Source organism: Strigops habroptila, chromosome 2, assembly GCF_004027225.2.
Source record: "Strigops habroptila isolate Jane chromosome 2, bStrHab1.2.pri, whole genome shotgun sequence".
Taxonomy (NCBI): domain Eukaryota; kingdom Metazoa; phylum Chordata; class Aves; order Psittaciformes; family Psittacidae; genus Strigops; species Strigops habroptila.
The window spans coordinates 69998231-70023515 of NC_044278.2; the positions used below are offsets into that span (position 1 = coordinate 69998231).

A 25285-nucleotide genomic window follows, 5' to 3' on the forward strand; every position below is an offset into this window, starting at 1 on the left:
CAGTGCAGAAAAAGATTTAGTTGCTTATATTAATCCTGCAATACTTCTGCTAAACATGAGAAGTTTATAAATGGAAGAATGAGCTTTTAGAATTGCAGCTGAATAGGTAGAAAGATCACAGAGTGTTTACTTGGTCCTTCCTCAAGTTTCTATTGGCAAGGTTGCAATAATTAAGCCTAAAACAGTTACACTGAAACCGATGACATCATTCCGCAGAGCAGGCAGTGTGTGTAGTTTTATGAACAGTGACATGCTGGAAGTTACTGAGAAACTTCCACTAAATCCTCCTGCCCTTCACCACATGATACACCCAGATTTCCAGGTAAGGAATAAAATAGAATATTTTTTTCGTTTTCATTTATGAGCCACAGAGACACACATACACATACGTGCTCTTTCTAACATAATCAACAGAAACAAGATTGAAGTAATTTATGGTATATCCACTCAGTGGAAATACACATTTCCTCTAAATAGACAGTTTCAGGTATTTGAATTTAAGATGAATAAAAGACACCACCTGATAAAAGGTTATGTTATCTTAAGAGTGCATACTATGGCTTTCATGGGGTATATCAAGGTGGTATAATCAACCCAATTTGTAAATGTTTGCATATTACTGTACATAAACTTTGGCATACTGTTATATTCCACTGAGAAAATAAAAAATAAATAAATAAAAAGAAGTAAAAGCTGCTATTCAGAAGTATCTCTGTGCACTGTTTGCATAATATTAGGAAGGATAAATTAGCTGTATCTGGGAAAAAGTCAGTCTTGACCAGATGCAGAGAAAACACTCCATTATTCCTTTTGGGCATTGGGAGAATTTTAAAAAGGATCTCAAATGAACCTACTTCAGCTCATCACTGAATGGCTTAGTATGTTTGAAGATGCTAAGCAAGCCATCCATTAATTTGGTTTTTAAAATTATACTAGAACTAGTAGCTCCTTTTACATTAAAATGCTGATAGAATGTTATCAAAATGTAGCTTTTTATACCTCTGCCTTTTAGAGTGCAAAAAAAGGAATGCACCTTATCTGGATTTTAAGAGCCAGTTCCAAGTTGTTTATTATCTGTAAAACCTCCAGACTGTCTGTGTATCTAATGCTTAGTGAGAACTTCCCAGCTTCCTCTATTCTTTTAGCACTTACTCCAACCACATCATTTGTTATGAGTTGGTGGCCATTGCTCACCTGCTCATCTTGCTTTTCTTCACTGAACAGATTTGCAGGCCAGAGAGGTTATGATGGTCACCTAGCTTGACCTCCATAGCAACATCAGCCAAGAAATTTTATAGTGTGAACTTTGCTTTGAGTCCCTAATTTGAGGGATGACTTAAAGCACAAGATTTAGAAAAGATATTGAATCTTAATTTAGAATTTGGGAGGAAAGAATTGAGTGGGTCCTCAGGGATATTATACCAAACAACTCCTCCTGTGGCTAAAATAAAAGGATCTTGTGCTTATTCTAAATTAGTATAATTGCAGCTGCCAGTTAGTTGTTCTCACTGTCACCTTACCTGGCATATTAAAGAGACTTACTATTTGAAATTTTCTTCTCTTGCAAATCCTAGTACTTTACAATCAAGCTTTTGTATAAGCTAAACAGTTCTTTTTTAGTATCATAGCAAGACAGATTTTCTTGGCTATTCCAGTTTGTTAATTATTTGTGTTAAAATACAATACCACTATTTCAGCGATAGGTTGATAAATGCTAGAACAACTTTATTACTACTTCTTAATATTCCTTTGCTTATACATCCAAGATCTGTACCATAAGCATGAATCTCTGAGTTATTCATAACCACACTCTAACACCTCTATAATTTGACTTAAAAATATTATTTGTACTTAGATGCCTTTCTACTAATCTGTATTCAAATAAACAATTCAGTAAGTTCCATTCTACCTGCCCTGCAAAAAAAGCAAGCTCTGCTTCAGTAGTAACATCTCCCTATAAATATTTACAGCTGCATCTATGGTATTAATGATTATTTTACTGTGAGAGTGGTGAGACACTGGCACAGGTTGCCCAGAGAAGCTGTGGCTGCCCCATCCCTGGCAGCGTTCAAGGCCAGGCTGGACGGGGCTTGAAGCAACCTGGTCTAGTGGAAGGTGTCCCTGCCCATGGCAGGGGGGTTGGAACTAGATGAGCTTTAAGGTCCCTTCCAACCCAAACTGTTCTATGGATCTATGATTTTATGTTTTCTTTACATAAGTTAATAAAGATTATAAATAGGTTTGGGATACAATGAGGATTTGGTTTTATTTTGCTAAACAGGTCTCCATTCAATAATGATTTTCAAGACAGGATTACTTTTCAGATCTGTTGGGTAAATTTTTTTTGTTCAGATAAATGTACGTTGCAAGGTTTATATAAAAATATTTTTAAAATAAAAATATTTTGAATAGATATTCGCACTAAACAGAATGTGGCATTATGTCCTCATAGAAGCTCAAAATTATACAGTTACTTTTGCCAGGTGAAATGCTAATCCCATTAAACAGCAGCAAATTCCAACAATTCCAGGAAACCCTGCTGATACTAGAAACTTAGTAATTCTTTAATTCCTACATGTGATTTTTGTTTACTTTCATGATTTTTCCAAAGGTTCTTGTCATGTTATTTTAACTCAAGTAACCTTTTGGTTTTCATTTCTCATGGCACCAAATCAGCTTCTTGCTTTCGTTTCTGGAATAAACATTCACAGGTTGATTATTACCATGAATGATTCAGAACTGCATAAAATTGCGGAACATGATTTAGTTGGTCCTGAAAGTTTAAATGTTTTTTACCTTCACCTGTTGCTATTTAGCATCCTTACTAAGTAACGATTGAATAAAACATTTGCAATTACACCCATGCAGTGTTACTGCATTATCCAGGTTTCTATCTAATAAATGCTTTTGTACATTGTCATTGTTACTGAAAAATGTGTATTTCAAAGCAGCAGGGAAACCATGCCACTGGCAGATTTTTTTCTTTCTTGATCCTGACATTTAAAAAAAATAAATGAATTGTCCTTGTCCTTTAGGCAATGAGCCAAGACTTTTCATTTATATATTTAGCTATTATTATTCATTCTCATTGTTTGACAGCTGCTAGCTTACCATTTCTGCTTATCTGCTTCCATATTTTTCCTTTCATTTTACACAATATTAATTGTTGCTTTCATGTTCTTTCTTTAACTGAATGCATTCAGCTGAAGGGAAGCTTTGATGATTGTGGTAACATCATCTTATGGACATCCTATACAGTCTTCCTAAATAAACATCAAATTTACCTATTTGATGTATTTTTCTTACATATCTCTATCCACACAGGTATCATTCAGAGTTTTCTTCAGGCTTGGAAAACTGTCCCTTTTCCAGCAAAGCTGCATAATATATATGGGGAATATTTATACATAGTAAATATAGTTAAATTGTCCCATTTTACATTCACGCAACCATAAAAATCTTTAGACTAGACTACTGGTTTTTGACCAGAATTGTCAGAATTCAAAGCACCTGAGTGCTCCAAAAATAACATGTGATTTTATTTTAGAAAATGCTAATCTATTTTTATGTAAAATCTAGGGCATGTTTACTTGTGGAGGTTTGACATCCAGACACATCCTAGAGATTGAGAGGGAAAAATAAAATATGACCCTAAGATAGCTCATTCTACTTGCTCCAGCTAAATGCTTACATTGCTGCTCATCCAGCTCTGCGTTCAGATCATCTGTCTCACCACTATCTAATTTGCTGATTTATCAGCCTAAACACTGACTCATAAACACACTAGGTCTTGGATTTGTGAAATCAGGAACTCTAGTTACCTTTACTGAGCCTGACGAGCCTCTGTCCCTGCGCATTCTGTCTTTCTTAAAGAAAGGTATAAACTAATAGGAGCACTCAAGTTGTGACAGATGTCCTACTAAAAAAAAAAACATAGCTCATGTATTTAAGTAAATGAGGCTTTGATACATGTCTGCAAAGTACCCACCAAAAGATCCTTTATCAACAAAAACTCCCTTGCTGTATGCTACACATTTGTGTATTTGGACGTTTCATCCTCTGCCATTATATAAGAATTGTCTTAATTATTTTGAATCTTATTAGTTACAGATGTATCCGTGAAGCATCTAAAAAAGCAGGCCCTTTCTCTGGCAGGCATTTTTTGAGTACACCACCTCAGATACAATCACTTTGTGACCTTCTTTTTCCCACCCGAAAGCCACCCTCACCTTCTCCACAGCACTCATTTGCTCCCTCCACCAATGGTAAACTATATTCAGTGTAAGAAAGTGTTTTTGGTTTATACAAAGAGATGCCTAAGAAGATAAAGGCATGCAAGCCCTAATGGTCTCAAATGCTCTCAAGCATTTAAATAATTTAATCATAGAAACAACCAGGTTGGAAAAGACCTTTAAGATCATCAAGTCCAGCCATCACCCCAGCACTGCCAAGTCCACCACTAAACCATGTCACTGGGGGCCTCATCTACACAGTTTTGAACACTTCCTGGGACAGTGATTCCACCACTGCCCTGGGCAGCCTGTTCCAATGCCTGAGCACCCTCTCGGTGAAGAAATTGTTCCTAATATCCAACCTAAACCTCCCCTGGCGCAGCTTGAGGCCGTTACCTCTTGTCCTATCATTTGTTACTTGGGAGAAGAGACCGACCCCACCTCACTACAACCTCCTTTCAGGTAGCTGCAGAGAGCGATAAGGTCCCCAACGTAGCCATGAAGTGCGTAACGCCTGCCCAACTTCCGAGATGAGCAGCACAACTAACCAGTCTGCCAGGGGGGATTCACAGCAATTAAAAAAGCTACAGCCAGGCACACTTTGACGCAACTTTACCTCAAACCAGAAGCTGTTTGGGAGAAGAAAACCGCGCAAGGGGAAACCCTCCACCCGGCAGCCTCATGAGGCTGCACGAGCAGCGCTATGGGCACCGAATACGCCAACTTCACAACTTTTTTGCTTTCCCGCTACACCACGCCCTCATGTAGACGCACGTACGAGCGTGTACGTACAGATGCAGGTACAAACGCGAGCAGAAGCCACGGGCACACAGCCCGGGCTGGCGGCATAGCCACCGCCGACGGTTTATTCCCGAACCTCAAAGGCAACAACGGCCGCGCTCTGCCGCCGACTCCATTGCTGGGAGCCGCGCTCAGCGACACAGGCCAGAGCCCGGGGAGAAGCATAGCCCCGCATCCTGCAACCGGCCACGGCCGCCACCCCTCACCACAACCCGCCCGGCGAGGGCGGGACCTGCCCGGCACAGGCAGCAACTTCCGGCTCCAGCCGGCCCCGCCCCTCACCTTGGCCTGCGGGTCCGCGCTAAGCCAATGAGGGTGGGGAGCCGCAGCCGGGCAGGTAACCAGGCGCCCAATCAGAAAGGCGCCTCGCGAACAGGTGGGGGCGGGGCCTCGGCTTGCCGCGCGCGGCCCCGCCCCAAACCCTTTCGCCCCGCGCGCGGCCGCGCCAATCGCGCTGCGCGGCGGCGGCGGCGCGCGCCGGCTCCTCCGGGGGAGGGGCTGCCCGGCGGGAGCGGCACCGGCTGCGGCACCCGCCGGCGCGGCTCGCGCCGTTCCCGCCTCCCGCCGCCGCGTGAGGGGCCGGCCGTGCCGTGCCGCGGGGGCAGCGCGCGGCCATGGCCCTGGCGGCACCGGAGACTCGGAAGTTCACGCGGGCGCTGAGCAAGCCCGGCACGGCGGCTGAGCTGCGGCAGAGCGTCTCCGAGGTGGTGCGCGGCTCCGTCCTGCTGGTGAGTGAGGCGGCGGCGGCAGACCGGGAGCGGCCCGCGCGAGGCTCTGGCCGCGGGCAGCCGCCGCCGCGGCCTCTCGGGGCTGCAGGGGCCGGTTCCGGAGGGGGAGACGGGCCCTTTGATCCCGTCCGGGTTGGGGTGGGGGGGGCCGGCGGCGGCGGCTGCGGGCCGGGTGCGGTGCGGTGCCGGTGCAGCCGCGGGCGGGGCGGGGGCGCGCCCAGCGGCGGTGGCGCGGAGGGCGCCATGGGACGCGGCGCCCCGCGGGCACGGTCGGGCGCTCCCGTCCGCCCGCTGCAAACTTGTGTCGGGCGGGAGGCGGTGCGGGGCGGCGGGGCGAGCGGAGCTCACCGGGAAGCACCCGGCCCCCTCCTCTCGTCTTCGGCCAGGCGAGGGGCCTGCGTGCCTCCCGGGTCCTCCACCTGTAGAGCGGGTGCAGCTCTCGCCCTATTTAGCTGAAGTGCTTCTGTGCATGTGAAAACAGCGGTGCAGAAGTGATATTTCATCTTACTACTGTCCCCACGCTTTACAACTAAACCACGGGGATTTTTGCTGCGTCGTACAGTGTGAAGGATGAGTGCTGGCAAGTGTAGCAGGGATGTTTGAATGCTATTCGTCCCCGGTGTCTGCAGTGTGCACATGGCAGTTGATCTTGCCAGTTCGCAATCAGGCTTTTTAATTTAATTGAAACTGCTGAGAGTACATTTGTCTGAGGTGTTAGACGGTGAACTGAGGCAGCTGGGACAGAGAGAGGTACGGCTTTTGGCCTGGCTGTGCCCAGGTGACGACATCTTAAACAGCCTCAGCAAGATTCTTCAGAACTTCCCTCTTGGGGCTCTAATTCATGGTATGCAATTGTATTCCGTGTGGTTTTGTTATCTCCAAGGGGAATGTTTTAGTAAGCACTTAACCCTGTGTAAGTAAAGACTTTCTTGTACTGGGGTTCCTGATGCTGGAAGATGATCTGTCATTTGTTTCTCTCTCTTGCTGATGCTAAGTATAGGCTTGTTTAACTTTTTTAAACTGCTTGTCAGAAGACTCTTTGTCTTGTCATAGTGATGTGTGTGAGAGTAACAAATGCTGTGGCTGTAATTCAGAGGCATTTCTATGTGTGTTTAGTCTTCTATTATATACATTCCGTGTCCCACAGTTCTTTAATAAAACAATGGCTCTGAAGTTAGATTATTCATTATTTAACTGTGGTTTATGGAATATACAATAGAAGACCTATATCATAGTTCAGGGTCCACCTAAATACTGACAGTTTTCCATAGGACACTAGTACATATACATGTAACGAACATCCAATATATGTTAGTAGTATTCCAGGGATCAAGTGTTTCCTGGGAATATATATATTTTCATATTGAGGGAGCATTAAAGGGATTTAGGTATTTTCATGACACAAAGAAATGTGGTTTGTTTTTTTTTTTTTTTTTTTGCAGTAATCGGCAATTTCGCCTTCCCTCTCCCCTTCCTTTAGAAGATTTTCTTCTTAGTTCACTTGTGACTCATGTCATTGAGATGAGTTGGAAAAGATCTGATTCTTTAATTCATTCAGGTTGACTCAAGACATGATAGGATGGTATTCACTAAAAATCCAGGTATTTTTGCCACAGCAGCATATTCAGCAGAATTTTCAGGAGCCGAAAGAAGTGATGGTGTGGTGTACTGGCTGAGTCTGGTTCTGGATAAGGTCTTCCATCACTGTTTTAGAAAGCAAAAATAGCGACTTCAGGCTCATGTCAGAATTGTGTTCCTTCTCTGTTAACTTGATGCATGGAGCAAAATCCCCATCTCTCTTCCATGCAGACTTGTGCCGAAGTTCACCTTCCTGTTTCAGCCACATTTTGCCCCTGCTGTTACGTCTTTCCTACTGTCATAAATGCTGTTCATTTTATCACTGAACTCCTGTGTTCCTGCTGACATGCTGTTTTAGTCATGAAAGCAAAGGCAAATGATCACAGGTTTACCTTTACCTTCTTACCTTTTCTTCCTCCTTTGAATGTACTCTTTTTGTTGAGCATTGTGATGTTTGGAATGAAATTGTCTTTTTAAAGGAAGAGTTTAGGTGTGATAGTACTTTCCTTTGCTGTAAAAGACTTTTAAAAACATATTTACTTCTATAAGCTTGACCTGTTTCTTAGCTGTCGGAGTGTCTAGGCTGTATTATCTGTAAAAAACACCCAGGCTGACCTAGTGAACATAGGGTTCTTACCAGTATTATAATAGTTGTGGAATACGCCAGCCAGATGTATGGCTTTAAGGAAAAGAAGACCCACTTTCTTTCCTGAGCTGCCTCTCAAAGCTCTGATAGAGCATCTCCCCAGGATGTTTTTAACTGGGTCATCAACAAACTGTCTTGCTTAAAACATTGTTCAGCACTGGTAGCTAATGGGATCTGTCTGTCATTACTTGCTCATGAACAAATGCTGAAGTTTTCCAATACTGAAAAAAACCTGAAGCTGTTTTTCATTGGCTGGCTGGGCTTGTGGTATAGAATCTGGAGGTAGGAAAGAATGAATTCAAGCTACCAGTTCTTGGTGGGTGATCTGTCCAGATACATATAACCAAATATTGCTTCTGACTGTACATCTCTGCAGCAGAATGTACTGACTAGTGATGCAGATCATTCAGTCATTACTTGCAGTAGCAGATAAAAGTGAACTGCTAATACCTGTGAGGTGGTGCAGATTCTCTAACTTGTATTTGTGGCTACTGTTTAACAGTTCCATCCATTTTTTACCATCAACAATGTATTGCTATACTTTAAAAAACCACCACCACCACGAAAAGGCATTTCCCATCTTTAAATGAGGTTTATTAGACCACGTTTCTAACTTTCTGCTTTTCTGCTTTATAAATGTTCTTAGGATTGTATGAAAGAGGACTGAAAGCAGCATGCCAGTAGGATAGCATGGTATATCTTACAATTTTGGGTTGCTCTACGTTGGATCCGAAAGTCAGGGGTTTTCAGCCAACTGACAGGCTAAATAGCTTGGCTGAGTAATAAAAAAGCCTTGAGCAGATGTGGTTAGTCAAGCTAGTTTTCATCACAGAATGAAGCAAGCTATCTTGTCAGCATTTGACATTTCATATGTTCTTTCTGTTAGATTTAGTTTGCTGAACCAACGTGTACAGTTTGGTTGGCTGAACTGGAAACTTCTTATTTGGCAATCAGCTTTCCACTGCGGTATAAGGCACACAGGATATTACCTTGATTATTTTGGTTCAGGTTTTGCCATTTTCTGCTTGACAGTAGCATCCTTGCTGAATACAGACTTGTGCATTGTTGATGTTGTTTTGACTTCAGACCAGCCACGTGACTTAATGTGATGTCTGTGGCCACCCAAATACATTTATGTCAGGGGAGGAAGGCTATGGGGATGACAAGCCTGTCTCTTAAACCAGCAATCTTGCCCAGAGCAGTTTTCAGTGCAACTTTAGTATTACACATAATTGGAGGTGGTCCCTTTAAGTGGTGGTAAGTTACTCAATGCGTGTTGCATACAGAGCAGTAGGACTTCAGGAAGAGTGTGTGTTAATGATAAATTATCTCAGTGACAAATCAATATGTTCTATATTAAATTAAGCTGACACTTAAGGATAATAAGCAATTATAAGAATGTTTGGCCTACCAGATTTGATTTGCTTTTGCCTAGCTGTCAACAAAACGCCCTTATTAAATATGCAGATAATGAAATGTACCAAATAATGCAGCAAAAGTTGTTTCCACTGTGTTGAAATTAACATTGTACAGAAGAAACTTGAGATACGGGAAAACAGGATGAAATCTGAGTGATTCCTAGGTTGTTTTGTGCAGTTCTCCTTCTTGATTTGATGTATAAAATAGGTTCGAATATTTGAAGACTGAAATCATCATATCTTAATATATATCATATCTTGGGCTTTATGTGTTAAAGTACCTGATAGAGCTCTTGAGTTCTAAAAGTTGCAGAAATTCAGTTTTTCAGATGTGGAGGAAAAGCAGTACATCATAAAGAGAATGCTTGGATCTCCTAATGAGTCTTTGATCTCAAACTCACTGGGTTTTTTTCTTTTTTTTTAAAGAAGACTTATTCTTGATTTTTAACATGGTGTCAACTTTGTTTTTCCAGTCCTGATCTCTGCTTTCTGTGAATCTCAACTCCATGAAAAAAGATCAACAGGTGCACGCTGTGCTCTATTATTACAATGTTTTTGACATAGTTTTTCCAAGAATACAGCTCCTGGAAGGGTCATGTAGTATTCATTTTGGGCTGGTATTTTCCTTTCTGATTCGTGTATCCTTTCATATGCCCTGTCCACAGAGGGCTTGTGTGCTTTTCTGCAAAGTGGCTTCTCTGTATACGATTTTTTGACATAGTTTTTCCAAGAATACAGCTCCTGGAAGGGTCATGTAGTATTCATTTTGGGCTGGTATTTTCCTTTCTGATTTGTGTATCCTTTCATATGCCCTGTCCACAGAGGGCTTGTGTGCTTTTCTGCAAAGTGGCTTCTCTGTATACGATGAATGGAGTATTTGGAACCTCATTAACTGTGAGATTTCTGTTGCAGTGTTTGTGTAGAAAGAGATAGTTGATGGCTTGCTTTAGGAAATTTAGGAATTCGAAAGTGGTATGTACTGCTGAAAGGATGAGGGAGGGCTGGGATCTTGTATAGCTGATGGGTACAGAAAAACTGGAAACATGGATAAAGCTTGAATTTTCTGTAAATGGAATGTGAAATTGTATACATAAGGAATTTGGAAGAAGCAAATTGTTATGAATGGGTGAGTGAAAGAAGGGATATGAGAACTGACAGTCAAGATTTGAAAGGAAAAATTGTTGCTGACAATGAACGTCATCCTAACACATCTCACCTTGGAGGAACTCGGTGTGAACGGTAATGCTTACTCACTCTCTGAACTGTTGAACTTTCTCTTTACTTGGGGGGAGAAAAAACCTGATACTCAACCCTGAAGAAGTTAGTTTAGTTTATGGTAGATACCACTTACCTTTCCTAAAGGAAATAAAAATTGGCAGAGAATAAGATCTTGTTGATGAAGGTGTTGGTTTTATTTTAGCAAAGGGCATATCAAAACCTTTTTGATTGGATACACGATATTACTAAGAAAACTAGCTGTTATTTCTGGCAAGTCTGATACTGCTAAGAAGGCTTACTGGGTATGATAGACATTTCTGTGGTTGTGAAGATTGGAGGCTGGACTATAGTACTACGGTTTCTTTTAATAAATACCGTTAAACTTATTTGAATTTTAAATGTCAGTAAGCTTCTGGTTCGGAAAGAGAATTTGAGGGGAAAAATGCGGAACAGCTGAATATCTGTATGAGCAAAAGTACATTTAACCATTAAACAACGTTAGATCATTTTTGTTAGTGGTACCTTATTTCTTTATTATTCTCTGGAACTTTTTCTATCCTGCTAGATAAGGATAATTATGTTTGAAAAAGAGGAGTAACTACTTTAAAAATAGTTGTTTCTAATACAGCAAATGTCAGGTGTAGGGTGATGCTGGATTGGTTTTTCAGTGTATGGTGGCAGTAGCTGTCATGCAGCACGGAATACCACAGTATACCTTCTCTTTCCTCTCTTCCCCCTGCTCGTGCCCTTTAATAGTCAATCAGGATGACATATTTGTATCTCAACGGAAGTAGAACTCCTTACATCTGAATTTAAACTTGGGAATTTCACAACTCCGTGATTGTTTTTTTCCCATATTGAAGATCTTGGGCAATAAACTTAAAACCGTATATCCCACTTCAGATCATTTGGCTGTGCTGCATTGTGCTTCTACGAAAATGTTTCAAAAGGGTCTGCAATTACTCATTTTGAAAACCAGACCTCTAATGCCAACTAGTTTTCCTGTTGTATGGGTGTAGATGTTCAAGTTACTTTTAACCATACGTGGTTATTGGACTGAGTCATCATTTGTAAGTAGTGTGTGCCTAAGTTTAGATAACCATCAGATATATGCATGTATATGCAAGCTCAACAATTTGTGATTTTGGCAGTTTAACCAGACGTTTGTATTTTTGAGGTAACTTTAAGATTCTGCCAAATTCGTATGTGTTTCCTTTAAAAATAGCGATGAAAAATTACTGACAAATCATTGAAGCAAATAGGAGGAATTCAGTTTTCCAGATAGCAACAAACTTGATTTTTTCCTCCTGAGAAATGTATTGCCTATATTGCTTTTATTTAAGAATTTCTGTAACTGTCAGAGGTGATTTGATGCCAGTGGTCCTTTACGGATATAAAGAAAAGGTGTAGCATCTTCAGTGCTGTTGTCCAGGAAGCTCTTATTTAGACCTGAAATTTCTGATGGTGATTGAAGACCTTACTGGTGCAGTGATCTTAAAAAATACTATATATTAAAAATGTACCTAAAACTTGCTTCCTTAGCTAGTGGCTATTTTTGATTTTTGAGTGATCTCAAGTACTTAATTTAGATACTGAAGGCAAAACTCCTTCATTTGGAAGAGGAAAAAGACAAATTCATTCTCCCCCACACATCTTAGGTTGTCTGTGTCCATGAAAAGCATTAATTATGCAAAGCAGAAAAGGCATAAAGTTGCACAAGTAGTCCATGTATTACACAATGCCCTTCTCATTGAAATATTTTTGAGATAAATTATATCTAAAGATGAGAAGATACTCCAATAATTATGACCACGTAACTTATTTTAGACCTTCATTTAGAGGATAGATGGGTTTGTGAAGAGAGGCTTACATTCTGTCTTAGTCCAGAGGCACTCATGTACTTAAGTATCTTAAATTTAATTATCTATGAAATAGTGATAGGTAAAAAACCTACCTGGTTACTGTTATAGGCAAGAATTCTTGTACCAAGCAAGGGCCAGAATTTAATTTGTACAATGGACTCTGCTTTGGAAAAAAGCTTACTAAGACATCTAAAGGTACTCAGAAAGTTGAGCAGAAGCTCTGAAGGGGGTTTTATGGAGAAAATGTTTGATCGAAGAAATCCAACATCTGTAGCTGAGGTTGTCTTTTGCTACAATCCCGTTGTGATCTGTTGGTCTGCAGGGGTGGGGGACGTGATTCTTTGTTAGCGTAAGGATGAAGTACTGTGTCTCTTAGAACAGTTTGTCATCTCCTCATCTGTGCCCAATGAATCAGACATAGGAGGAGGAACAGGGAATCCAGATACTGTCTTCTGCATTCTCCTGCTGTGTCCAGAGATTGCTGCCTGATTTGGAGACTCGGGCAATTCAAGTGAGGGAAAAGTGAGAAGAAATCAAGAGGCTTTGTTAAAACCTTTGTCCAGATCTGGCACCTCAGACTGGTGAAACTACTCCATTGTGAGTAGTGCTTTACTTAAGGTAGTTGTGTTGCCTTGGGGCTGCTGGTAAATACCCACATAATGATGATGATGATTAAAAAACCAAAAAGGCGGCAGGAGAGATCTCTCCAAGGGAAGTGGTGCAAGGGGGTGCCATGGTTCTTTTACACAATCACAGGCTGTCTGAAGTTGGAAGGGACCTCTGGAGGTCATTTGGTCCAACCTTACTGGTTAAGCAGGGCCACTTGGAACTGGTTGCCCAGGACCATGTCCAGGCTGGTTTTGAGTATCACCAAGGATGGAGACTCCACAGCCTCCTTGGGTAACCTGTGCCAGCGCTCAGTCACCTTAACAGTGAAAGTGTTTCCTGATGTTCAGAGGGAACCTTCTGTGTTTCAGGTTGTACCCATTGCCTCTTGACCTGTCCTTGGGCACCAATGAGCAGAGCCTGGCTGTATCTTCTTTGCACCCTCCCTTCAAGTATTTATGTACATTGACGAGAGCCCCCCAAGTCTTCTCTTCTCCAGGCTGAACAGTCCCAGCTCTCTCAGCCTCTTCTTGCAGGAGAGATGCTCCAGTCCCTTCAACTTTGAGGCCCATTGCTGGACTCTTTCCAGTACATCCGTGGCTCTCTTGTGCTGCAGAGCCTAAAATAAGTCTTCTGTGTGCTTGTTCTGTGAGGTGTTAGTTTGCTTTTTAAGAACAAAGTAATCTTAGCTCTGTGTGCTGAGGAAGCAAGCGGATCAGTCTGATTCAGACTGGAGTACTTGCTGGCGTCAGCGTAAATCAAGGCCTTATCTGAAATTCTAGTTTTAAGCCTCTGGGGCTCTAGTTTTAAGCTTTGGTTTGGGGCCCTTTCTGAATAAGAAGGCCTATTCCTATTAAAAGACCAGCTAGAATTTCTTTCTGCTCACCAGCTGAAGGAAAGGATGTCAGGTAGTATAAGAAGGAAATTGCAGCCCCTGGAATTGTTGTGTCAGAAAAGAACATGAAAGTTCTGCATAATTTTTCTATCTTGAGACAATGAGGAGGAAGAAGTAAGTCAGTTGAGGCTGAACATTGCCTGAAAAATCTGAATCACAGGATTTCTTTTGGAAAGGTTAGCTGTAAAGCAGACCTTGTTTTGTACAATATTGTCAATGCTGTTAGTTCTGGAAGAAATGTCAACTTTGTAATTCTGAGCAAATCAAGGAAGCATGGTTTAGGCTGTGCTTTTCTTAACTGCTTCTGTATTACTCTTGAAAAGTTCCTTCTAGGGATGAGTCTAGGAAAGAACACTAAAGCAATAAAACCATTTGCTTTTCAAAATGATACCTCGCTCTTCTAAACTTATTTGAAATTCTCAGGGACGAATGAGTTTGTGCATAAACAATGTTCCAGTCCCTACAAGTTGAAATCAAATAGTCCCTTTTGAAGTTTCTTCTACTAAGAAACATAGTTGTTCATGCAGTGGGAATATCAAGTGACCTCACATAAAATTAACTAAGCAATCAAAATATGCTTTAAAACGCAACTCTTCCCCAAATCCAAACAAAACAAGAAAAACAAAAGTCCCCCCCAATGATTAAATAGAAAAAGAAAAAAAAAAAAGTTTAAATTTAGTCACAACAAAGTTGAAAAGGAGGAATGTTGGTCCAGAGCTGCTAGAATACAGAGAAGCCTGTAATGTAGATCTGTCAGTGTAAATAAATAATCCCTAGCTGCTGTGTTGTGTACTTCTGGGTGCTTTCTGATACTCAGGTGTAACTATTGACTTAGAAGGAGGTGGTATCTTGACAGATACTAATCTGGGTTTGGAAATTTGAAGCACGGACTAAACTGCTTTTGTACTTTCAGGTACTCTGTGGTTGGGAAGGAGTTTGGTGAATTCAGAGATAAGATGCATTTATATTTTTACTACTATAAAACTAATTCCCCAACAAAGAGTGACTGCACATTATACTCAGAATGGATAATGCTTGCATAGTTTTAACTAGAGAAAGTATTTAAATATCTGGTTACATCAGTGCAGGATGTAATACATTGCAATTTTTGTGTTACTATAAGTGAAGTATAGTTGATTTCAGGAGCCTGTAATTCAATGTACCTGAGTTTGTAGACATTTAATTTGGTTTCAGCTTGCAAGTCCAGAGCCTCCACTGCCTTTAGATGTTTTGACATTAAAGTACATGATCTTGCTACTTTATTGGTTACCCAATACACGCTGCCGGTCATAGGCTGAAAGGAGTACTGAAACATATGTGAATAGGAAAAATAGGAGCTCCACAGAAAGAGCTGTGTGTTTTCAGGGGGAGAGGCAAAGGCTAGTAAGATAGCTTTTGGTCTTATTTTAACAGGTTTGTGAAGAAATCAAAGTCAAATGGAGATGCTAGCTAACATTGTAGATGTTAGCATGATTTAAAGGCGATGGAAAGGTAGTCACCAGTCTTCCTTTTTTGATTGCATTGCCAATGCTATTTTATGCTCTTTGCTTTTTAATGTTGTATAATATCCTGCATTTATATCTTTTGGTTTCAGAAGTACTGTTCTTCCCCAGGGCACTGGTACTGACAGAGAATTTGCTTGCACTTCTCTTCATGCCTTTCTAGGCTCGTTTGTAGGCATGGTTGTAAGTGACTACAGCTAGGCAACAGAATAATGGAGAACTGAAGGTTTGTGAAAAGAAGGTTGAAAGTCACCTCATCTAGCCCATTCCTCACTTGCCCTGATACAGTGATAAGTGGTATTTCAGACCTCTTTCTGCCAGGCATATTTGCACCCACTTGTACTGGCCCTAACACTTGCGCAATGTAAGTCATCTGATTTAGTAGGTGGTTTAGCTGAAAATCATATTAGTATGTTTGCCTTTAAGGAATGTTCAAGGAGGCTTCACTCTTACTATTTGCTGGTCCAAGAGGGATTTTAAATTCATGTTGGACCTCAAACGTCAGTGAGTTTAAAAAGAGCATTCAGGTTAATGAAAAGATGACACACATCATAATTATTTGAAGGATGCTATTCTAGTTTCCTTCAGAAATTGTCTTGGAATTCTTGCTTGCCAGGCTTGTTATCACCTTGGAGTTATTTGCCTGGTATTGTACATGGCCTTAGATGGCTCAGTAGTGTTGCATATTAATTTCTTCCCAGCCAATGCATACGTCATGATCCAGTAAGTTTTTCCTCACATGAAATATGAGGTTTCTAATAGGGAAAAACCAAAACCAAAACACCCAGCTGTATACAGTCTTGCTGGTAAAGTTCAGGGGACAGTTACTTCCAGCACAATATTTTGGCAGCTAATGGTCTGCTGGAGGAGAAGTTGGAACTTGTTCCTGACTGAACTAGGAACAAGGGGAAAGAGAAAGACCTGAATCTGAATAACCTCCATAGAGGGGTTAAAAGTATGTACGAGCTCTGAAGTTTCTGCTGGTTTTCCCTGAACACAGTAGGGTTGCTCAAAACCTGGCTTTTAATATATGTTTTTTTTTTAGTCTACGCTACAGTTGAGCATCATTTATTCTGGCATGGTTTCATCAGGGTTTCTGAAAATAATATTCTATAATTAGTGACTTCTTCTGTAGCTCTCTTAACCACAACAGAAATTTATTATTATCTTATCAGCTACTTAAAAGCCCAGAATAATCACAACTTCAGAAAGCTGAAAGTTCTGTGACCACTAGGTGGAGTTCAGTGAGCATATTTCAATACTAGAAATCCAATGTTACGGCTTGAAATGTAGAACATTTAAAAGGGGTAGATGTTTTGTGTCTCATGCTTAACAATAAATGTTCATTTGTTCAGTTTAGATTGACTTGGACAACTTCCTAAAGTTCTTTGGGTTATTCTTGGTATTCAAGTTATACTTAAGTTTGAACTTAAGGCGCATGCTTTACTGGCAGCTGCCAGTGCTCACCTGTGGTTGAAAATGTATTGTTACTCATGTAAGAGTGGACTTGAGAAGACTAACCTTTCTGCAGCTCTCAAGTATGCAACCTAAAACTATTAGCTAAGATATTAAGCATTTTGTAACTAGCAGGGTTTTAAATTCATGTGCATCTCTCCATCATCACATGCATAATCCCGTGTATACAAGATGTGGAATAGCATATCTTGGGTTGCATCATTTATGCCTCCTTCTGACTTCTCTAAATGTATAAAAGCATAACAGACACAAACATGTCCTTTTTTGTCAATTATAAGTCTTGCTTCAATTAGTGTGAGGGTTTTTTTTTTTACTTTTGATATGGTCTTCGATATTAGGGGAATCTTATGAATGATAAACCACCTGTAGTTTTCAGCCTGGTGGTATTCTTAATATTTATAATGTCACATTTTTGGTGACATTTTTGTTCATGTCAGATACAAATCTTTTGTTAGGCCATTGCTGAGTGTGCAGGTTCCCAGTCAAAATTACATGGGAATCCAAGCATGCTGTTCTCAAGATGACTTCCTGGAGTAATCATACTGGCCTTCTTCTGAAGAACAGAATTTTCTTGGAGCTTTTCTCTTTCTCTGTGGTTAGTGTGTGGCTACCCTGTGTAATGCCACAGAATCATGAAAACGTACAGGTTGAAAGGAGAATCTCTGGAAGTCGCCTAGAGCAATCCCCTGCTCGAAACAGATCTGGTTAGATCAGGTTGGTCAGAGACTATGCCAGTCTGGTTTTAGTATCCACAGAGATGGAAAATATTTTAACCCCACTAGCTGACAACCCTCATGGTTAGGAAAAAAATAAAAATCCTTTTATGCAAATGGAATATTCTGTGTCTGTTGCCTCTTTTCCTATGACTTCAAGAAGAGTCTGGCTCTGTCTTCTCTCTGTTTCCCCTTAAGTGGTTGCAAATAACAATAAGATCTTTAGCCTTCCCTTAAGGCTGAACTATCCAAGGTCTCTTAGGTTTTTCTCCTCTATCATATGCTGCAGCTCCTAAACCATCATGATGTCTCTCCATTAGACACAGTTCAATATGTCAATATCTTTTTTTGTACTGAAAAGCCTACTCAGCATGTTCAACTTGCTGTCCAACAGGCCTTATCCACTCATTCAGACCACATCCATCTAATTTGGCTACAATAATGCTAAGGAAGACTGTCAGAAGCTTGTTTTACTAACAGTATTCAATGTCCGTTGCTATCTCCTTGCTCACGGAACCAACGATCTCATCGCAGAAGGCAAAACAGGTCAGTCAGGCATAATTTGTCCTTGGTAAATCCATGATGTCTACTTGGAACTAGCCCCTTATTCTTTATATATTGGGAAATGGCTTCCAGGAGGGTTTGCATCATGATTTATGTGGAGATTGGAGTGAATCTGATGAGCCTGTACTTCCTTATATCCTCCTTCTTGCCATTCTGGAAAGTGGATATGAGGGTTACTCAGAATAATCCATATCCAGACACTTTGCACTAGTTTCAACAAATCAGGTGCTTAAAGGTTGTAAGACAGAGTAAAAGTCACTGTTGTGGCCACAAAGCAGCTTCTAGTCTAGTTCCTTCTTTCTGAAGAAACATGGGTTCTTGAGGAGAATTACCTGGCAAAGCTCTTCTATGAAGTTTGCATGAAGCAGTCATTGCAGAAAGAGTCATTGCAATAGGAACCAGCAACCGAATTTTCTTCTTCCTTTTCTCTAGGAACATTCCTATTAGTCTGAAGTGTTGTATATACACTTCTCTTCCCTCTTGCAGGGTTATTGGATCTTCAGTTCTTTTCTGCAGCATAGCTTTATCAGGCAGAAGTGAGTACCTTGGCTTTGATACACTATCATCATGTTGTTACAGCACTCCAAAGAGTACTAAGCAATGTTGGTTTTAATCCTTTGGGCTGAGGAGACTTTAGGCTTGCATCTCTAGCTTTCTGTGCCAGTATACAGGCAGCTGCCAGATGGAAGGTAGTGCTCCACCTACAAATACTGTCATGTTTTGTGAAAAGCTGAGTTCAGTCAGGATGTGTTAAGATCTGTAAGGTACCAGCTGTTCTCTCCTGTCAAGATGGTATCAGTTTGGGCATGTTAAATATCAAAGACAACTTTGTACACAAAAATGTAAGTACCTACTTTTAATGTTTTAAGAGATAAAGGATATTTTTTGTGGCTCTTATGCTAGGACCTAGATGCTTGAATTCTGCCTGAAGTATGCTCTCTTGCAGATATGGACCTGTGTTTTATGAAATACTTTGCTTTAGCGATGGCATGTCTGAAGACAGAATGCTAATGTTTTGTGATAACACATTTGGTTGGAAGGCCTCCCTGGTTTGATCTGTATTCTTTCGACTGTTCAGTTTCTGTCTAGGTTTATCTAAGTTCTCATTATGTTAATAAGAATTTTATAGGATCCCCTGAATATTTTATATCAATCCAGGTGACGATTCCCTAGAGACTTCTACCTTCATAAATGTTAACCAATGTCAAACAGAAACTTGTGAACATTGGTTAGAACTGTCTGATTTCTAGTACACGTGTTTACTTTGTACTTCCTCTTAATATTAGTACAAGCATCTGGTCAAGTTCCTCCTCCCTGTGGATTCTTCCTAGCCTTCATGTCCCCATATTTATCTCCTAAGCTCTGTTTGGAATGCTTTTTATGTTATTGTTGTTACCGTTCTGTTGATCCAAGTGAGTTACAGTTGCGTTTTCTAAAACAGTACAAAAACGTGAGGCTATATTGATTCAAGATACAGTCGGAATTAAATTTGCTCTTAATTAGGTTTGAATTAGAATGCCTCCCATGGTCACTTTCAACATGACTTAGGCTACAATTCTGTCAAGATGTTTGTCTTTCCAAATGAGATCTTTGTCTCCTGTTTCTCCACATTCTACCTAGTGCTTTAAAAGTGAGGTGATTTTCTAGGCATTTGAAGGAACTGTCTAGTGCATGGTAATTTGTTGTAACTGACTTTTTACTCATACTCTCTTAAGACATGAGCTGCTTTTTCGCCCCTGCCTTCCCCTCCCCCCCGAAACATTTCCTATTATGAAGTTGCTGAAATTGCATGGAAAACTGCCTAAACAGTGCTTTCTTTTAATGATCTCTTTACTTTTGATATCTTGTTTGAAACCTGAACTTGGGCAGGTCTCTGTAATTCTACGTTCCATACGGGAATGAAGTGGGCTTCTGCAGTAGAAAGAGTTAACTTGAATGTATCTATGGGGGGTGCCTTCCATGGTAACTCCCATGGCTGTTTTCCCTCACATGTTTGCAAGGATGTCTTTATCCAACCTTAGTGAATGGAGCAGAGCATTTCCCTCACTGGCCCGCTTCTTGTTTTCAAAGAAGCTAAGAGAGGTAGAGAGACAGAAGAAGGTACAGAGACGTTGCTTTTCAAGGTTCATAGTGATGTCTGAAGTATCTTTGCCTTTCAGAGTAGAATTTATGCCACGTTCTTCACCATTACCTTCTTTATTTTCCCCCTTCCCCTCCCCCCCAAAAAAAGCTACTCCTTATTAAGAGAACTGCCTTAACACAATTCTATTTCTTACAATATGTGGAATGTGCTAACTGCTGCCTTTGAGAATATGGGACTGGCAGGAACTACTTGGATCACTGTCAAATATTGATTTTTTGGGGGTTTTTTTCAAATCAATGTGACTGCATGTTATTGTGATGTATTTAGGGTAGAAACATAATGAGAAGCATACTGAGATGTATTAACTAGCCAGATGTTAGAGAAACATACAAACAAATCTTAAATATTTCTCCTGAATGTCTCATTGTAACATGCAAGTATTTTCTTGAGATAATTTGCATGAAAGCAAATGAGTAGCTGACATTAATGTGTTTATTCCCTCCCTTCATGCTTCACTTAAGTCCTTTTAATATAGCTTGTTTTAACTCCACTGTGACAATCTTGAGTTTACAAGTTCACTCTTTCATTCAGTTTTACAATTTAGTGAGTAAATAAATAAATACATCTCAGTGCTTTCAGTTTAGCAGAAATATAAAACTAACCAGCAATCTGTGACGAAGTGATTGATACTGTTATGGTGTGGATTGGGACAGTTGTTTTTTGCAAATTCTTTGCCTCTAGAAGTAGTTAAAAAACTTAACACTTCTTCTCAGTGTCAGTTAAAGGTATTTACAAACATGTACAACAGATACCAGTATGGTATGTGGAGTAGAATCCTGTAGTGATAAATTCAATCAGTACAGGTGTGATTCACTATAAAGCCAATAAATTTATGTATTATAAACTTCAATCGGTATTTTTGTTTTAGATGTGGATGGTGAACTGAGCTAGATAGTCAGCTGTGTTCTTTTTTCCCCTTTTTAAATGACTATTGATTATTTGCAGTCAAGGACAAGATAAAGTTGGTTTCTGGCAGGTGGGAATTGACTGATCACTTTGCATGTGAGGAAGAAAGGAAAAAGTAAAGACAGCCTTAAGCTCCCTTGTGGTTTGCCTGAACTGATAATAGCATGCTGATAACACACAGAGTTCATTGAAGTAGGTTTATACAACATGCTGATTTTTTTCTGTAGCAGCAGTGAGTTAAGAATTTTCTCCTCATATACTGAGCTTTTTGTTTTAAACACTAAAAAGCACATATAGGTCAAGCAAAGAAATGTTTGCCAGTACGAACTCTGTGCTAAGCATTCTGGGAGAGTGCTTTCTTGCAGCAGATGAGGATTCTTTGTGGCTGGCAGCAGAAACTGCAGCAGTATCTTTGCAGTTTCCTTTCATCTTTCATTATGTTCTAAGGATCTCTGAAATATAAGAGCTCTTTCCCTGACCCTCTGGAATATCTTTTCATCTCTGTTGCGGAGCATAGCACATGCTGAACACCTCCTATCCTCTACAGCTGAGGTATCCTTTGCTTTTCATCATCTGCGGCTGGATTTTTGGCAGTGTTTGGCTTAAGCAAATAGGATTACATTTCAGTAGCTGATGGTTTCTAGTCAACGATCACACTAAATGTCGGACGTAATGAAGATTGTACAAAGAAATTTTTCTGTGAAGCCCAGGAAAATTATCCGAGTCGAGCAAAGGAAGAAGACATTCTACAAATGCAATCAGGGCTGCTAGAAATGCAAAATTCAACAGATCTGGAATGGGTTGCACTACAAGTGTGGTTCTGTTTAAAGGCATTCGTACAGTTTTTGAGAGAAACTGTGGTTATATTTGCAAACAGCAAGGGGAAAACAATGCCCTTGAATACACAGCATTCAGCTTGCCAAATGAAGATTCAGGAATATTGATTCATTCATCCCTGGTAAATACAAACTTGTTTCATTAACAGTTTCGTCTGCTAATTGAAAGCTGAACTAAAACCAGGATGCTATGTTTATTTAACATCTATATACAGCCATGAATATGCTTTGTCCTGATTTTGTAGGATGTTAGTGCATGTATGTGGTATGTAGTACACGTGTGCATGCAGCTGTAATGTTAAAGCTGAGGATTCATGTTCATGATACCATCTAGATTTGTACTGTTAGCTCTGAAGAATTTGTGCTCCATTAACAGGATTGTTATAGAAGATAGTCTGTTGTTAGATCTTTCTAAACATGCTCTTGGAATGTATTTGGCACTTGAGTTGAAGAACAACAGATGATTCCGTTATTTGAAAAAACTAAGGAATGCATTGTTGGGAAAACAGTAACCCAGGATTTAAGGTTTATTTTTTTCAGATGGATTTGATTACATTTTTTTCCCCTTTTTTTGTTTCTCTGAAACTGTTCTAGTTCTGTTTAACTTGCTGAAAGGGATGCAGGAGCATTCTAGAAGAAAAAAAAGGTTAAAGGGAGTAATAACTATTTTCTGAATCTGCTTTGCTCTTGAAGGCTTTTTTAGGTGTTGCCTGATGCAAAGAAAACAGGCTTTAAAGTGCAACTGACATCTTTGTATCCCCAGGTTAATGACGCATTTGTGCGTCAGATATATTGCATTTAGGCTTGAGGGGGTGGAATTGCAATACCTAATGTGCACTGCTTGCCTTAGAATTGGGCTAGCTAAGGATTTAAATACTTCTTTAAAATCATTTGGGGTTACTTGTTAATTGCTTTGTCACTAAGCTAGCTAGTTGGAATAAGAGGGGTGTGGTACACGGAAATAGCTGGACAGATTTTGACAAGCCTGTAGTGCCTGCTGGCGTGCCCACGCTGTGCAACTGCAGTTAGGGAAAGCCTTTAACAATTTCACTAAGCTTTCTTGTCTTTATGATGGCCATGTCCTTTCTAGCTGAACTCAAATACAAGAAAAAATAAGTGTGTATATGCACGTACCTGTATGTGTATATATATACACACACACGTGTGTGTGTATATATGTGCACACACACACTTATCTGTATATTTATACATGGATACACATACATAAGCTTCCAGGAAAAAATAAAGAATAATCTGAACTGTCTTCAGAATGCTTAAAATAACTTAGAGTATGTATATTAGCCATCATGAAGTATTGCCTTTTCTTAATATGGTTTGATATTAAAAATAAAATGGCTTCCTCTAGGTATTAGAAGCCTTTTTACACTGTTAGCCATTTTTAAGTTAGCTTCATACAAATGGTTATTAGACATTTGTTAAACTCTGGACAATGAATACTTTCAGTAGCTTCTGTACTCCACTAGATTTAAGATCTAACACCTTTACTGGCCTTAAATTCTACATTTAGTTAGATAAGTGAATGAAGAACTACTTCTTTTTAAATATAATGCGAATTATTGTAACCTGGAGGTTGCAGTAAAAATATTTTGTATTTTTTTTTCCCTTGTTTCTTGTGGTATTGTTCCAGCAATAATTCCTCTGTAATTTAGCCATACAGAACTGGCTTGCAAACTGGCAAGATTAAGCACAAAACATGCTTAGTAAGCTCTTTACAATTGAAGTTCCACATTGATCACTTATTTTCCCCAGCTCCAAAATTTCTAGATGCTTTTAAATAATGATACTGTATTTTTTATTTTTTTTTTCTGATTTCCTGTATGGCTTTGTCAGCTTGGTTTAACTGGAAGTAGTGGATCAAGATAAGTTTCTTCCTGGGGTAAATACCTGAAGGTTAGTATGGAAGAGTGTATGGAATTGAGGGGTTTGAATGACTTCCTGCTTGTTGTACTGGTGTAGTGTAGAATCAGAATTTTACAAGAAAGTGAGTGGGATGTCATTAAAAGGTCATACTCTAGATCAGAGCTGGCGCTGGCTGTTGCTGTATGAGGTTGGGGGAGCAGTTGCTACTGACTCACTTACCCTGAAGAGTGGCAAGCAGGATTCTCTGAAAAGTGGGAAGAGTGGGAAAGATACTGCAGTCCTGGCAACAGTGGCAAGTGATTTTATGAAATTCTAAGTATATGCGTAGAACTATTAAATTACATAATTTTTGTATTCTTTGCTATAAAAGCTAGTTTGGCCAGCTCTTCCTCCTCTGAAAGGGTGGCTTTCAGAAGGAGAAATTACCTTGCTTCTCACTGAGAAGCCATGCAGGGAGGTGAAGACTTACAGGAATCCTCTGAAGAGAAACTGTATGGTCAAGACCAAAAAGGAGTAGCAGTGTGTCACTTCCCTGTGTTTTCTTTTTTGCCTATTTGTCTGCTCTGAAACACATATTTGAGCTGCAATTTCTTACCTCTGCCTTTTTGGCTGTACCTGCTACATGGTCTTTTTAGTTATTTTTGGATCAAATATCTCCTGATATAGAACTGTTGTCAGAACACCACTGAATTTCAGGGAGTCCTTTAACTTAGAGAATACATTCTCTTGCAAAAGCGGTTTTGAAAACCTGTGAAAATTTCCTGTGATCAGAAAGCTCTTGGGAAGTAACTCTCATGGAAGGAAAAGTCTCCTGTGGAGAAATAGGGAGACAGAAGTAGTTGATTTAGCATACAGTTTTCTTATTTAACCCTGTAATCCAGAGGTCAGGAGGTTATAGCTAAAGTCTAATTAAATATAATTAAAGTTTTCTATTAAGCAGGCCTGCTCTATTGATTGCTTGAAGGAAAGATAAAATGAAGCCTGGGTGAGAACGTCTTCTTCAATAGATTAAAGCAGTTTATTTCTATCTGTCTGATGTCATTCAAACTTGCAATGGAGATGCTACATCTTATCTTTGGGAATGTTTCTAGCCTGTCACATACACTTTATCTTGCTAGAACACAGGATCTTCTAGGGTTTTTAGGTCCACATAAATAAAAATAAATGTTCTAGTAAAAGATTATAAATTTAGTTTGAGCACTATTAAGAGTTGCTTCAATATTAATGAAAATATGTTTTCCCCAAATGTCCAGCTAGGGCATATTTATTCTCTGCAAATA

The 25285-nt window shown here is 40.0% G+C and overlaps 1 protein-coding gene across 13 annotated transcripts in view; it reads left to right on the top strand.

Annotated features, from left to right (window-relative positions):
- Window positions 1–5455: 5455 nt before the first annotated feature.
- The window catches only part of DOCK9 (dedicator of cytokinesis 9), a 116502-nt gene continuing 96672 nt past the window's right edge, over window positions 5456–25285 (top strand). For 10 of the 13 annotated variants that reach the window (XR_003990078.1, XM_030476521.1, XM_030476513.1 and 7 more), the window contains exon 1: window positions 21629–22246. Coding sequence is in view for 12 of the 13 variants with exons in the window: in XM_030476521.1 (XP_030332381.1) it covers window positions 22085–22246 (162 nt within the window). In the remaining variant the exon portion in view is untranslated. Of the gene's footprint in view, window positions 5762–21628; window positions 22247–25285 lie in introns of those variants that run through there. The other 3 variants (XM_030476517.2, XM_030476519.2, XM_030476523.2) reach the window with 1 other exon arrangement.